Source organism: Zophobas morio, unplaced genomic scaffold (genome assembly GCF_036711695.1).
Source record: "Zophobas morio isolate AGI-343-1 ecotype UQ-CSIRO unplaced genomic scaffold, CSIRO_AGI_Zmor_V1 ptg000024l, whole genome shotgun sequence".
Taxonomy (NCBI): domain Eukaryota; kingdom Metazoa; phylum Arthropoda; class Insecta; order Coleoptera; family Tenebrionidae; genus Zophobas; species Zophobas morio.
Genome location: NW_026972129.1, coordinates 5157277 through 5173485, shown reverse-complemented (window position 1 = coordinate 5173485; position 16209 = coordinate 5157277). Strand labels below are relative to the sequence as shown.

At 36.1% G+C, this 16209-nt stretch overlaps 1 protein-coding gene and 1 long non-coding RNA gene across 2 annotated transcripts; both read left to right on the top strand.

Moving 5' to 3' along the window:
* Window positions 1-3683: 3683 nt before the first annotated feature.
* LOC135135347 (uncharacterized) lies at window positions 3684-6474 on the top strand. The gene is made up of 4 exons (XM_064064374.1): window positions 3684-3871; window positions 3921-4151; window positions 5123-5601; window positions 5654-6474. Exons 1-4 carry the CDS (start codon window positions 3801-3803, stop codon window positions 5716-5718), a joined length of 846 nt encoding a protein of 281 aa, XP_063920444.1. The 5' UTR covers window positions 3684-3800; the 3' UTR covers window positions 5719-6474.
* A 1759-nt stretch (window positions 6475-8233) lies between these two features.
* LOC135135348 (uncharacterized) lies at window positions 8234-9027 on the top strand. Its single transcript, XR_010281507.1, has 2 exons — window positions 8234-8520; window positions 8576-9027. It is a non-coding gene; the product is annotated as an uncharacterized LOC135135348 (long non-coding RNA).
* The last annotated feature ends 7182 nt before the right edge of the window (window positions 9028-16209 follow it).

Below are 16209 nucleotides of genomic sequence, written 5' to 3'. Positions count from 1 at the left end.
AAACTAAAGCGAATAGTGTCTTTATAATTGTTTTCTGGTACAAAACTTTTGAAAATTATATATAATACTGCATAGAAAAGGTTGTCAGTAAAATTTACAACCACAAATACAAAATCGGTTTTGCAGTTTCAAAATTAAACTGTAAAATTGAGTTGGGTAATTTTGATTTTTTTACAAAAAGCTATGTGCGTATAGTCAAAAACAGTGGTAGATTAATAAATAACAAATATAGATATATACTATTTAGCACATTTTATGTAAGATTTAATTCGCAAAATGTTAAGATGACGTCAGCAAATTTTTGGAGTGGACAATTCTAAAATTTCACAACAATCTGCTCAGTCTTTTCGGGGAAGAATTATCCAATAAAATGGGTAATAGGCGACAGATGATAGACAGATGAAAACAGGAGACATATATTTTAATATCCTAATAGCTATGAAAATGCGAAAGAAAACTAGACAGTCTGTTATATAGGATTATGTGGAAAATTAGACTAATGCTTATCTTAGATATGTATTATTTAGATAAGTGGCCAAACATTTTCCATAAAGCAGTCGATATATCTAGTAATAGTAAAATAAAGTCATAATTGTACGCCAAAACCGGATAAGTAGGTAATAATTTTGAATAATAATATAGCTCATAAAATTATTGTTGTAATCAAGTAATTCAGTTAAAATTAGAAAAAAACTGCTTTTAAATTTAAAGGATCAAGGTACGATTGAGGGGAAGTTTTGGTGATAAATGACTGATACATACGTAACTAATGATTTATAAATTTAGTGAAGAATAACTGGGCTTCTTACAGTTACAATTATTATTAATTTTTTTGCCAAAAGTGGCATCACTTTAACATATAATGTTCAAGTTGTACTTCCTTCTCAGAGCTTATAAGATAATGCCTGGAATTATTATGCCACACTAATCTGGACAGAGTTATAAAATTGTCTCAGGTGACAGCAGATATGTACTTTTATTCAGTGTTTAAAACGTTTTCTATTTAATGAGTCATTATTGCACTCATAAAAGAAAACAAGGCGAACTGTTACTACAAGATTATTTTTTAAACATCTGCCAATTTTGTGCCTTTTTTCCGTCAAACAAGATCTCCCACCTTTCAAAGAACGCCCAGCTATAGTCACAGAATTCTTACAAAATTTGCTAGAAATTCAGCACAGAGTTCATGTCATCTGTTCAACTAAAGCCACTTTTTTGCATATGTAAACGGAAGTGTACAAAAGCCGGTTGAGATATCTAATAATAAATGAATAAATTACACAAATTGAACAATCTAGTACCAGCATTTTACTTGGTGTAATTATTATAAACCAAAAACACTTGCATTTGAAGCAGAAGTACTTATAATGTTAAGAAATTCGGTATACTGTGGACAGAATGAAATGCAAAACACTACAGAAGGCATCGACAGACGTGCCGTTATTAGATTGTGTGTAATATTAGTACACATATGTCGAAGTTCTGCGTTTTAACGACCAACTGTCAACTCATACTGGTCCCAGTGTCCGCCTTTGTTTTTAACTATTAGCGGCACTTGAGCCATCTGTCCGACCATCCGTTGCCATTTTATTAGATTTCATCGCAATAACTTTTGAAAATTCCATTCTCGTGTTCGACTAGTGATATCAGCCGATGTATGGTAAATAAATAAATCAGTACTCAATTAACTTTAGAAAAAGAATGAGCCGATAGGTACACAGCAGGTGACCACGTGTCACTGACAGATGATAGTTTAATGAGACAAGTGGCCATGGTGACTTTTAAAGCTTCAAGAACAGGGTTCGTAAAAATATAAAGCTTTCTCGAACGATATTTATTGCGGGGTTATTTAAAAAGGATCGAGCGGGTAACGAGAGAAGTAGTATTGGAAGATAACTTGAAAACAGGTAGAAAGCGGCAACTGTTATTACCGCATTATCTCTGGCGTGTATAAATAACATACTGAAAATCTAAAATTATTTACTTACTGTCTTATTGCACAAAAAAATAGTGAACGATAAAAAACGGCCTTTATTCATTGCTTTCAAAAGATTAAAACTAATGAATTTAAACCATTTTTGTTTTCTTTGCAATTTGCACAGAGAAATAATAAATCGTAAGATAATCGGATACTATACCGTATGATTTTTTTAAATTTGACATTTGACTCTGAAAACAAAAGATGTGAAAGACGTAGAGAGCTTGTTGTCAAAAAGGAGACTTTTCTGTTGAAAAAAATGAATATACCGAAAAACACTACAACGCGATCAGTGTTTTATGAAGTTCCTTGAAACATTCTGTGAACAGCATTTCCTGCAGAAGCATGTTATTTTTCAACGTAATAAGCTTGTATTTGCGACTCATTTATCAAACAAAGCAACCGATAAAAGCTGCGTTGAAATAGGTAGTATTTCATTTGTTATTTGTTGTTTCAGTTACTCTGGAGCACGGTTGTAGAATAGATAGGTTTGTACACTAATGGCTTGGGATGGCGACGCTTCTTTTCGATCCCTATATCCATGGAAAGGACACATACAGCTAGCGCCTCTACCTTGTCGAGCGGAAATCATTCTAGTTATTTTGGGGATTTTCGTTTACATTGCTTTATGAACAATGCAAAATTTTTAAATGACATTTGATCGGAGTCGATAAGTAGGATTTCTTTTATTAATTACATCGGTTATAGACAGATGCCTATAGAGTTCTGTGTCCCTAAAACGTCAAAAACCAGGCGACGCGATCGGCAATTGGCGTCGCTGACCAGGGATATGCAAATGTATGCTAGTGTATCAACCTATCTATTCTACAACCGTGCTCTGGAGTTTCCGAAAGAGGCAATGAACGTCTCAACTACCACTGGCTCTTATATCGTAAAGGAAAATGTAAATTCACTTAGCAACTGTTTTACTCCAGAAGTTACAGAACTAATAATGATAGTGCATATGCAGGGTGAGAAAATAGTCTTGGAACGATCAGTTATATTCACTATTTGAAAAGTGATTTTTCTGAAATTTTGCCTTCAAATAAACATAGTTTAAGCCTTTTTTTTCGTTCTTTAGGAGTAACGAAACGTCGAGAAAATATGAAAGTAGTCATTCCTCCGATGAACTCCTTAGCTTACGTTCTGGAAGTAAAAAACACCTGTTCTGGAAGTAAAAATCACCTGATATGTACGTACATATATCAATATATGTATATGCCATAATGTCATAAACCAAAAACTCGATCGTTTCCAAGGAAACCAAGGTAAAACTCTGTTTCTCTCTCTTTACTTTTTTGGATTCCTCACAGCAAATACAAAGAAGTGCATGCCACATTAGTTGTAATTGCAAAAGTTAAAACCTTTTTTCCATGGGTATGGATTTTAAAAATTAGACTTTTAACCTGGCAAAGGTAGCGTGCGAAATCGTGCTCGCAAAGCATGAAAGTACTCGGTATTACGTGAACTTTGGACGCGAGATAGTTGACGATGGCCGTAAGTATGAGCGAATGAGACAGGGAGAGGAGGTACGGAAGAAGTAAAAGAGCGATCGGGAGGAAGCGAACAAAGAAGACACAGAGCGAGAGCCAGAGCTGGTCGCTACTCCTCTAGATTCATGCGAAAGTACGCGAATTGCTGGTTTAAGGCTCCCACAGACCAACGCGGTACCGCGGGAGCGGGAGCGGTAGCGGGAGCGGGAGCGGGAGCGGGAGCGGTAGCGCGGGAAGCGGGAAAATTGTACCTATTCACACCAGAACATATTAGTTCAGTTGCGGTAGCGGCAGTATTTTTTGATTTCCGACGAAAACATACACAAATAATGAATTTCTCATCAGATGAAGAAGATCTTTTATTACTTGCCGTCGCAGAAGATGAAGAACATAATAAGAGGTTTGTGTTAGCTTCTGTTTGTTATTAATAAAAATAAAAGGTGCCACAGGAAGAAGCGAAAATGGATCCATGACATTAATTTGGACCGGGAAATTTTCGGGGAATTTCACACTTTAATGCCGCAACTTAGAGCAGACCCAAAACGATTTTACATATACTTCAGGATGACAAGTGATTGTTTTGATGCTATACTAAATTTTATTCGAGCCGATATTCGTAAAAGTGATACAAATTATCGAGAGGCGATTAGTCCAGAAGAACGTTTTGCAATCACATTAAGGTAGGAAAAGTAGTAAATACTTTATTATGCATGTTTTAACAAAACGTAAAAATACAAAAACTCTTCTTAAATAACAGTTAAGTATTTATTTACTGTGGAATAAAGACTGCACGAACGAAGCAGCCGATGAAGTAGAATAATTATTGTATTGCGGGTATTATAGTGGAGGTGCCCCCATATCACTATAGTTACTGGTACTAGTCCCAGGTCTATTGTTGTATTCGTTATCTGATGAACCAGCATCCAAAGGTGTTAGCAGTGAAGAACTTGTGTAACTAGTGGCAGCAGAGGAAGGTCTACTTTTGTGGTGATTATTGCCCATTACTTCTTCTAGATGCTGACATTCTTGTTCTGTCATGATTTCTGCGATTTTCATCTTGACGTACGCTTGTCTGCGTGGGGAAAATGTTTGAATAGTTTCTGAATACCCCATAAAGATCATATCAGTGGGTGATATTTTTTTCTTACGTTTTTCTTCAAGATAGGCTATCACTGTATCGACGGCAGAACCGGATCTCTCCTCTGCTTTAACACTGCTTCGTCTTTTCTGACGTGCTGATTGATTACTTGAAGATGTAGACGCTACTACCCTTTCCTGAGATGCTTGAGATGGTTTTGGAATAGTAGTATTCTTGATATGAGTACGGTCACTGGTAGTATCTTCGATATCGGTATCTTCTGTTTCAACAGTTTGTGAGTAATCCGATTCTGATACAGTTGTGTTGTTAGTAAGTTGTTCCGTATTTTCACCCACGTCAACAGGTTCTGAGACGTTTGTGTCAGTGTTCGCAAAAGCCAAAAATGGTTTGAAATGTTCCATGAAAGGAGCCCACTGCCAGTTTTTGTAATTTTTCTTTGCGCTCTGACCTGTCCTTGTCTTCTTCGATTTTAGATATTTTGCATAGGAATCTCTTAAATTTTTCCATTTCTTCTTTACGTCCTCCCCTAAAACAATTTTTTATGTATTTCAGATTCCTTGCCACTGCTGACACATATTACACAATTGGTCACAGTTACCGTGTTGGATTCTCAACTGTTGGTCAAATAGTTAGGGAGGTATGTGAAGCAATTTGTCAGAGATTGCAAAATATAGCTATGCCAGAACCAAATGAAGAAACGTGGAAAAAAGCAGCAGAAGGATTTGAAACACGTTGGCAATTTCCAAACTGCATTGGCAGTATAGATGGAAAACATGTAACCATCAAGTGTCCACAAAAGAGCGGATCAAATTATTTTTGTTATCTAAAAAAATTTTCTATTGTACTGATGGCCATTGTTGGGCCTGATTATAAATTTTTATGTGTTGACATTGGAGGTTTTGGAAAAAATAGTGATAGTGGCATTTTTGAAGCATCTAACATGGGAATGAAATGTGAACTAGGACAAATGAATTTTCCACAAGACAAAAACTTGCCAGGTCAAACTGAACCGTGTCCTCATGTCTTTATAGGTGACGAAGCATTCGCTTTGAGACCATATTTAATGAGGCCGTTTCCCTACAGACAATCCCGATCAAATATTCGTAAAGAAAAATATAATACTCGGCTTTGTCGAGCAAGGAGAGTAGTAGAGAATGCTTTCGGTATTTTGGCTCAGAAATGGAGAATTTTTTACAGGCCTTTAGAAACCTCAGTAGGCACCACAGTAACTATTGTAAAAACAGCATGTCTTTTACATAATTATCTAATTTTAACAAACTCCGATGATCAATATTTTGAGTTTTTAGAGCCACCAGAAGATAACATAGAAGCTTTTACAAATCTTGGAAATGATCCGAGAAGAGCCTCAACCATATCATTTGAAGTACGTGAAAAATTTGTCACATTTTTTAATAATAATTAACTGATGCTTAATGTACATGTCTTTTGCTAAACACTATCTACTGAATGTAGGTAATATGTAACTCAATAGCCTAACTGTAAGATTATATCATATAAAAGAATCAAACCTAGTTATTTTAAGAAATTATTTAGTTGTACTTACCACTTTCATCCAATTCGACGCCTATTTCGTCCCAAATTTTATCGCGCTTTCTAATATTTTTATACTCAGAATTACCCAAGTCATACAGAATTGGATATTTCTTAACACTTTCGATAAGTTGCTCTGTACTCGACGGCATTGTATCACTTACTAAAGTGGCGGGAACAAAGCGGCAGCGGGAAAAATGCTGCATGCAGCGTCAACAAAATCTATCGCTGCCGTCCCGCTTTAGCCAACGCGGGAAATCGCTTTTGTTTGAATGTTGTCATATCCCGCAATGTAAGTTTGTCCCGCTACCGCTCCCGCTACCGCTCCCGCTCCCGCGGTACCGCGTTGGTCTGTGGGAGCCTTTACGCGTCTCTCAAGAGACAATACGATGGACGTTGGAGAAATATCAGCTACAATATAGGGGATTATGTGTGGAAACGGGAGTAGGGAGGCATAAACGTATACGAGCTGAAGGGTGCCGGTGGAAAAGATCCCGGGTGGCATGTAAAAAATTAAAGAAAGCGGAAAGAGAGGGGTTAGAGAAAGCCAGTATGGGGGAAATGGGGCCGTCGGCGAGTAATGAGTCGGGGGAGAGTAGTGAGTCGAGTAAATGACAACCCGGAGGCGACGTTCGTGCTCTCTTGGGCGGTGCAGAAGAACGTGTTAGAGATTGGCCAGACGTGAAGCTCTTGTCTACTCGCTGGCCTGGACGGGAGGTGCAATGCTGATACACGAAAGTGGATTAATGTTTGGTGAACTATTACGGTTCACGGTGGAAGATGTCTGAGACCTATAGGGAGTGGTATAGACGCAGTGGAACAACGGCATAACTCGATTAATTCGTGATTAAAGACGTAACGGGCATGAGGGTTTGCGCTCTGTTGGGCGGGGCGGAAGACTACATCAAGGCCGGGTACTGGCGGCAGTAAAAATCCATCAAATGACTATTCGGAGGACACGTAAACTGGAAGAGGGTTCGTGCTCTTTTGGGTGGATCAGAAAGCTACTCCAAGGTTAGGTACTGGCTGTGGTAAAACTCCATCAAATGACAACCCGGTGTTAGAGGCTGCCTGGACACGGAGCTCTTGCCTGCTCGCTGGTCTGGACCAGCGGTGCGATGCCAATACGCGAAAATGGATTATTGGTGGGGTTAGAAGGACGAGATAGTACATGGGGATGGTTGCGATAAACGACTCCGATTCATGATCGATTTCAACGGTCGCAAATTTTGTGAATAAGTTTATTTAGCCGTCACCAACGTGTTCACTAGATAGGATGAAAGTAAAAAGAACATCGACAGGCCTCGCTTAATTCCTGATTTGAAACGTGTAATTACCGGATGGAGACGTGTTATGTTGTCGATAGCTCATGCTAGATTTACCCATCGTTGGGAGCCTGCCTATGGGTAAGTGCCGAGACAAGCAATTGGTTAGCGCCGTTTTTTTTTTGAGGGGGTGACCCGAGAATGAATCTAGACCGATGATTTTGAAGTTTGAGTTTTGTTAGTATAATTGCGAAGTTGCGGTGTGAACATGTTAAGAAACCAGTGTTTCCTCTATTGAATTTACCGACGGTGAGGCCCGAAGAGACCGAAAGACACTTGGCAAGGGCCGGAGTGATCCAGATTGGAACTCAGGAAGGTGTCCCAGCTTAATTGTTGATTTGTAAAAGTATGGGCTGGATAGGTTCGAGGTTTTTGTGTTGTAATAGAGGATGGTGACATAGGAATAATTGTGTCTGGGGAGAGAATCTGATTGTGAAACTGATCCGCGCAGGGAATGGGGTACCTCGGTTTTTCGTGTGATTGTGGTGATTGTCCACTTCTACGACTGACCACGACGCGCCATTTCCACCCAAATGCGAGGAGGTCGTCGACGAAACGAACCTCTGACGAATCGAGAAGAGTTTGCTCTGGTGCTCGGAGGAACTCTAAGAATGTCTCATTAAAAATTTTTCTAATAGGTTACGGAGGGATTAGTTCTAGTATTTCTTATTTGAGAGTACTATAAATTTACTAGGTGAGTTGTACACCCGAAACTTCACTTCGAATTTGTGAAACTAGTACAGTGTTGCATAGCCGAGAAGTCTTAAAAGTCCCTATAACAGCAATTTTACTTTGTTTATTTTTTTTATCCAAGAAGGGGGCACGCGTTACTGTTTGAGTTTAATATGTTGTCTATACCTGAGCGAGAGTGACAGTATCAAGCAAGAGGAGCAAGAGTGAAAGAAAGGATAGGGTGAACACAAAGTTGAATGTGAGGAGGGATGAACGCGATTGGATTGTAAATCGTCCATTTCCCTTATCACCACTGACATGAAGAGTAATATATTCAATTCGAACGATATAACAACGGTTTCGCATCCCCACAACAAAGGGCCGAAAAAGTAAGACCACGACGTAAGTAAAGTGCTGGTGTGAGTTGTCACCTAATCCAGGTTCTCCTTTGCTGTAGTGAGATTTTGAGAACGACCTAGGTTTCAAGGTTTGGTTTTTTCCCCTTGCTTCTGTTTTCCTACTTGGGCTTTGTGCCACTTTTTTCGCTACTCCCGAAGACTTTTTGGATTCCGAAGAACCAACGAAGATATTGACTCCTGTGGAACACCGCGCCAATCTGTCCGCCAGCAACCGGACCGAGCTGGACTGCTAGCCAGATTTACCCATCGCCTACTGAAAAATCGTTTCTGCAGGTCTGAGGGGTTGGAGACTGGGCCTCGTACCGCACCCAACAGCCAACTGGATCCTTCCACAGGGTGAAGCAAAAGGAGAACAAGAGAAGTTGGAGTATTGTAGGGTCGTCACGGACGGTCCCACGCTGATATGAAGTATTGTGAAGTATTATTTACGCGTCCTTGCGGCGTCAGTGTTTGTACCTGAAACACCCAATGAATGTTGTTTGTGTAAAAAGGTGTTTGTTAACCCTACCCCCGGCAACTTTGGTCTGTCGGCACATTTGTGTCTAACAGTACCCAGAACCAAGACATTTATTAGAAGTCTTTTAAACACTTATTCGTAATAATTTATTTTGTGTTTTATCAACTGAAGTAATAGTACAAGACACGGTTGTAGAATAGATTAGTTGATACACTAGCGTATATCCGTATACCTATCCCTGGTCAGTGACGCTAATTGCCGATCGCATCGTGTGATTTTAGAGCACCAAGGGACCCTAATGTGACTCGATTTTAAAAAGTGTGGCAAATAGTAACCTTTATGAAATAGAAATAGATCTCTGTCCTTCTTACGCTCCGTGTTTTTGACAGCAGATGTTTTTTGCCTCCAGGATGGGGATCCTGTTATTGTCATTTGGCTGTCAATTTTCTTGCGGGTAACACGTCCTCCACGACTGTTTGCCGGTTGCCGGTAACGCTTCCTCGGTGCTTTCTCGTTGTATCGGGTTGGAGTTAGTTTGGGACTGGAATAGTGTTCTTTTCGGTCCATCGACTCGATAATTCTGGTACAATAAGTATGTCGTAACTTCAAATCGTAAACACAGCAAACTTGCTTTGACAGTTCCTAGTCCTACTTAACTCAATTGACTTATACGTAGTAAAACTTTTATGACTTAAACTAAACCGCTCTTATAGTTATAATATAAGTCAATGGATTATTACTGTCCATTGTTGTCATAACTGAGTTGTAAAGTTTTGCTAGGTATAATTATGTCAACTAAGTGAAGTTATACAATAGCCAGTTTGACTTATAAGGCTGGTTTGGTTTAAGCCTCTTAAGTCATACAAGTTTTACTAGGTATATGTCAAGTGAGTTAAGAGTACTATATCACAACCAACAAGTACTGTTTGAGTTGGGAAAAGAATTAACCTATTCTGAAGAAATTTCTTTTCGTTGCTATTGCTAAACCTGATGCAAATGCTTGGTGCTACGTCACTTTAACGCGCTCAAGAAAGTTTTGTTATAACATTTTACTAATACATAATCAATAACAAATTTTGACGTAAATTAAATATTACTATCAACCATGTCAGTTTTGACAACCGTAGATATCGTGGAGTAACGGGTCTACCAATTTCAAGCAAAATTCATTGGCGTCACTAAAACAGTACTTGTTAATCACGCTATAGTTTCGGTAATAGGCGTAGAAAAAATTACATTAACGTTTGTAACATATGGGCATATATTTAATTTTTTAGAATTGTATAAACAAATTTTTATTAAACGCTAAATAAAGTAGGTATAATATGTAAACCCTAAGTAATAGACTCTTTTCATATCTTTCGTTATCGAGAATGCAATGCAATAATTATTATTTCAGAACTAATTTGGTACAAAAAAAAAGTGGCGAGTTTCATAATTCAAATACAAGTACGTAAACAAGTTGGACAGAGAAACATGCTTTAAGTAAACACGTTGACCATCTGCAAATCAATGAAAATTGGTTACGTGATTCAAATGAAAGTGATAAATATTCGCACAGGTGTTCAAATGTTTAGAATAGTTGCGTGTTAATTTAAACATTTGGCATATTGTGGACATGTTGAAAATAATACTCAGAAAAACCAAACGAGATAAATAGTACAAGAAACAATATTTAATGACCACAACTTGTACCAGCCACAAGTGGCTATCTTTATCGATGGTTCAATTTTAATTTTATTGTATAGTTACATAATATACTTCTGCAAACGCCATATGGCTTCCGTTTTGTGGATGTTGTATAGAGTCTGTACTTTTCAGACTAATGACTCGGAAATTCTGCTTTCGCGTGGTTAGATTGATAGCTGTTTGTATTCTTGATAAAAAATCTAAACGTGGTAATTATTGTTTTCAAAATTTTCCTTTATTGTACGAAATTCTCGATTAAAACATTTAAACAAACATTAACGTCATATAAAAAATGTTAAAAAGAAAAATTAATAATTAATATCTTTTCAGGAGTCAGGCAATCATAACCAAAGAAGTACAAAACGTGAGGATCAAGTTTCTGTATCCATTACATTATTTTATGTCACTTTAACTTACGAACGATAAATTATTTGGTTTTAATACTAACAATTTTCATATACAAAAACTTGTAAGTATCTAGTTGATCTCATTTTTACAAGAAATCAGAAATTAGAGCACAGAACTGAAGAAAATTTCAGAAAAAAAAACACCCCATGCATTGAAATTTCAACAAATCGTTGATGCTTTTTGACAATTATTATGCTGTTAGCTTCTTGGACTAAACTATAATGAGATTATTCGTATGTCAGCGCACCTTATGTCGGTTATAAATCGACAGCGACGACACTTGTAACAGCTGTACTACCAGCAATAAGATTTCAGGATCGTGATTTATGGAAGTCACCACTAATGACTTGTTTCCAAAAATCAGTCGATGATTGGATATTAAGCTAAAAATATTCAGTGTTTAAAAACATAAATTATTTGTTCTATTAACTAATGAATCGTCGATATTGCGTCAGTATACTTAAAGGGTCAGTTTATAGAATATTTTAATTGAGATTAAATTAATCATACATTTAATGAGGCGTTTAGCTACGTCTGACAGGCGTAGAGTCGGTCACATGGTACTTTAATGCCGGATTAAAAATGTATGAAAACTCAGAGTAACGCTACTTGTTATGTTTACAGTTTTATTAGTAAGGGCTAGTTTCATAATCGCAACTTAAAGAACCTTTAACTAATGGGAGCTTTAAACCATTGTCTCAACAATGTGTTTCCATGGTAAAAATCCAATTTTAATTTGAAAGTTCCTTTAATTTGATTACGAAATCGGCCCTAAATAAATAATAATTTAACAAAATAAAATAATCTCAATGAATATCTTTATCTCGTGTTACTCTTTAATCTCTTTTTTTATTAAAGATTGATGCTGCAATGTTACAAAATTCTACAAAAAAACAGCACTGCAAGTTAATGAACTGTTTACTAGCTTTCTCAAATTAGTTTAATAAAAATTAATGAAAATGTTGCAATATCTAACATTTTATTATTATACCCATGTATAGCGTAGGTAGCCTGTAGCGGACTTCTTGCTAGATGTGCTGGATTCCCTAATTAACGTTGAGAAATACCACTCTCCTCCACTTCTTTAAGATCGCGCAGGTGTTCACAACACACTATCGTTTCAGTTCCGTCTCTGGGTGATTTTTTTACCAAATGTTTTTTGTTTGTCAGTCACGACTGGTTTTGCTGCTTCCTTGCACAATTGTTGCCAGTTTCGCGACATGCTGTTGATCGGAGAATGGCTTATAAAACTATGAAATGTTTCTATCGCATGTATGATACAAAAACCTTATAAGAGTATAGAAACTAAATTCAATTACAGTTAATTTTGCGATCCAATTAAAAAAAATTGTAGTCAGTAGTCAATAAAAAATGTACAATTGTCTATACGTTTCACAAATACATATTATATTTTTTGCACTCGCAGGAGTAAAAGTCGGTTTCTATGACGGCAAAATCGGGAGAACATTTACTCTCTAGGGAGAGAAATAGAATATTTGCTCCCTAGAGGGAGAAATACATAAACAAATTTAATTTAGCAGGCGAAGAATTCAGTACAGCAACTTCAGCAGTATCACGAATCTCTTACGGATCTTCGTTTTGTATTTTGATAAAAAAAATCACAGTTATTGTTTACAAGGTTTTTTCTTATTGTCATAACATAGGATCCAAAGGCTATTATGATTACTATTTTATTAATCATATCACCTTTTATCAGTTAAAAGACTGCGTATGAGTCTCTGCGAGTGCAAAAAATTGTAGGTATATACGCCTCAGGAGCGAACTGCAAATCATGTATTTCCCTCCCAGGATGTAACGGATAATCAAAAAGTTTTTAGATTAGATTTGGCCATGGAAATATTTGTCATGTCTTTGAATAAACTGCAAATGTCATGCATAACCTCATTTGTATTTCGATAATTTGGATTTTTGACATTTGCATTTTAATCAAAGACATGACAAATATTGTCATGGCCAACTTGAATCTAAAAACTTTTTGATCACTTCATCACTAATCTACCATTCATAAACTCTAGGAAAGAAAGATCAGAATACATTTTTATTTGAACATTATGGGTTTTAATTACTGTATGTGTGTTATATACACAGATTAAGTATAAAAAACGAAATTACCAAAAATTTGAATGAATCGTGATAGACAAATTTCATGTTTTGGGTGTAATAACTTTATTTCCCAAGCAGTGGCGACAAAAGCTAAATGTAATGACCTAATGACTCGTATAGTATACAAAAATGAAATAAAAAATGAAGTCAGAGAGGAAATGTATATAGAATATGCAGATTGATTGACATAGTGGTACGACTCTAAAGAACTTTTGATGTATCCATATAAATTAATCACCTTTTTCCAATTTCATTTTGCGTGGAAATGAATTTTTAATGACAAAAAAAATTGTACGAAAAAAATTAAATTTCCTTTTGAAGCTTTTGCATTTTTGTTGTGATACTCCACTAACGAAAAAGTGAAGCACAGATAAAATTTTTCGAATACTCAGGAGAACAAGAGAAAATGGCCGAAATATTCTAGAAGAAGATCAAAAACAACAACAAATGAAGAAACACAAACTCAAGTTGTTACAGCAGTTGAAAAAGTCCTCCCACAAGTCCAACAGTTTGTCAAATTTTAAAAATAAATCGAATCCACCTTTATCACGTTATGCTGGTTCAAGATGTTAAAGAAAATTATTTTCTTCCGCTAATAGAACTTTGTAATTTCATGTAGTAGGAAGCAAATATGTACATATTAATAGATAATGATTATTATCATTAATATGAATGCATTTTCAAAATGTTTATTCTGTATGTCAACCATACCATACTGGATTACCGTGCTCTTTTGCCTTATGCCTGCTCCAGAAGATGCCACTTACGAAAGTGTGCGAAACGTTGACCCAAAAACTCAATTAACACGGTTCCAACCCGGAAAATGATCATACCTAGTGGTCCAGTTTTATATCCCCGCGACTGTACCTATTTCTTCAAGTTACCATAGTTAAATAGAAAGATGCATTCATGGAAAACAATTAACTTATTTAAGTACACATGGTGTTTTTAAAAGGTATAGAAAAAAATTCTGGTAAATCCGGCCATCTCGAAAATTGACATAAAACTTTTTCATTGTATAAATTTGACAAAAAAAATCCCCCCGTCCACACTTTTTTTGCACCAATGACAAATATTAATTAGGTGCAAGGTGTACATAATTAACTGATTAATTGATCCCTAGCAATTGGCCAAAAGTAACAGTACCTACTCGTAGATAGTGACAAGTAATAACTCAAAATTTAGTTCTTACCTGTCAAGTCTTTTAGAAAAGAGATATTAGTAAAGGAAACCGGGGTAGATTAGTTAGAACTGAAGGAGTATGTTTGAGTATTGTACAATGTGCATTATCTAATTATCTAACAATTTCTAAGTGAAATATAAATAAAACATATGTAGGTATTTAAGGCGCCGTATTTAAGTGGAACAAAGTTTCCAAGCAGAATCGGCGTGTGGGGTATCCCTGAGAAACTCCTCATTTAGTAAAATTCAGTCAAAGATAAGTTCATAAGTTCATTGTAGTACCGCTTTTTTACAGGTTAAACCAACAACACCTTTCATGTTAACCATGTTCTCTACTTAATTCTATTTGCTAGAAGTTGAAAATTTGTAAGTAACCCGAATTTTTTAAAAAGAACATATTTTTTTATTTTTCAAAAAACGATTATTAAAACTTGCAAAATTAACTTGACCTTAATGTTTTTACAATGAGTGTTCGAAATGGCGTCCCTCATTTCAAATACAAACTTCCGAACGCCAGTGGCAAATCAGTGACTGTTGCGTCCTAAAAGATCATATCAGAATTAGCTCCATTGTTTGTTGCAACTTTCTCTATGCGATTTCTTAGCTGCTCAGTTGTGTCCAACGGGGCATGATATACCAACTGTTTCATGTACCCCAACGGACAAACGGACAGACGGATGGATGGATGGACGAACAAACAGACAGACGACAGGTATGTATTATATTTAACTCTCTGTATAAAAAATGCTTAACAATTTGACAATCAGGTAACTATGTTAAAAAGTATTTGTTATTCATTTAGATCGCAACATTTAAGTATTTATCGAGATTGTTGTAGGCAGGACTATGGAGTCTCGGTATTTTAAATTGTGCATTTGATACAATTGAAAAACTTTTTACCCACAAAGTAAGAATTTTGTTTGAATACTTATTAGACGATTAGATTGGTTTTTTGTTGACATTCAGTAAAATCTGTTCCCACGAAATGCAAAATAATTTTAGAAGAAAAGATAGAAGTCACTGCATTCATATTTCTGTGTAAAATTTTGTAATTTCATGGACTAATCTGTCCGAAATTTGTTTGTAAAACATGAAAAAATATGTATCTAAATCCTTAGGTCGTAAAAGAAACTTACAACAGCTTTGTTAACAATTTTCGTTTATATTACTTAGTTGTCAAAACTTTTGAATAAGCAAGTTCTATGAACCATAAATGTTCCAAAAATATGTGATGTTATTTGTTTTATGAGCCACAGATCATATCAGGAAATTGTCTTTCTTTAATGCAGAAACGGTAAAAATGCTATAATCGCTCTTGAATGTTATCTCTTTTAGGTGCAATGAATACCATGATATTTCAAATCTTTATAGGCATAATTCATCATTTCAAATGGATTATCAAATTAGGCGAGTCAAACAACACTTGCCTCTTTTCATAACGTACGTATTACATATACCATGAGGTTTTCTTTTTCTCTGAACATTGGATAATTCATGTATGTTCGGTTGCATATTCATCCTCCAATGGCTTGATTTGGACTTTTAAAAACTGAACATAAGATTCATAATATTGAGGAGTAGGCCATGTCAACGATGACATTTGCATTAAAATGTTTGACGAAATTGTTTGAAAAAGGTCAATAACGTAAATCTTCTGTTCTTTAAACTTGTTACAACTTATTACGATACCTTAACATGAAGACAGTGCCAAATGTCAATGGCAATATCTTTCACATTACCTAAATCTCGATCAGATTTTATGTTCAGTTTTTAAAAGTCCAAGTCAATCCATTCCAGGCAGGTATGCAACCA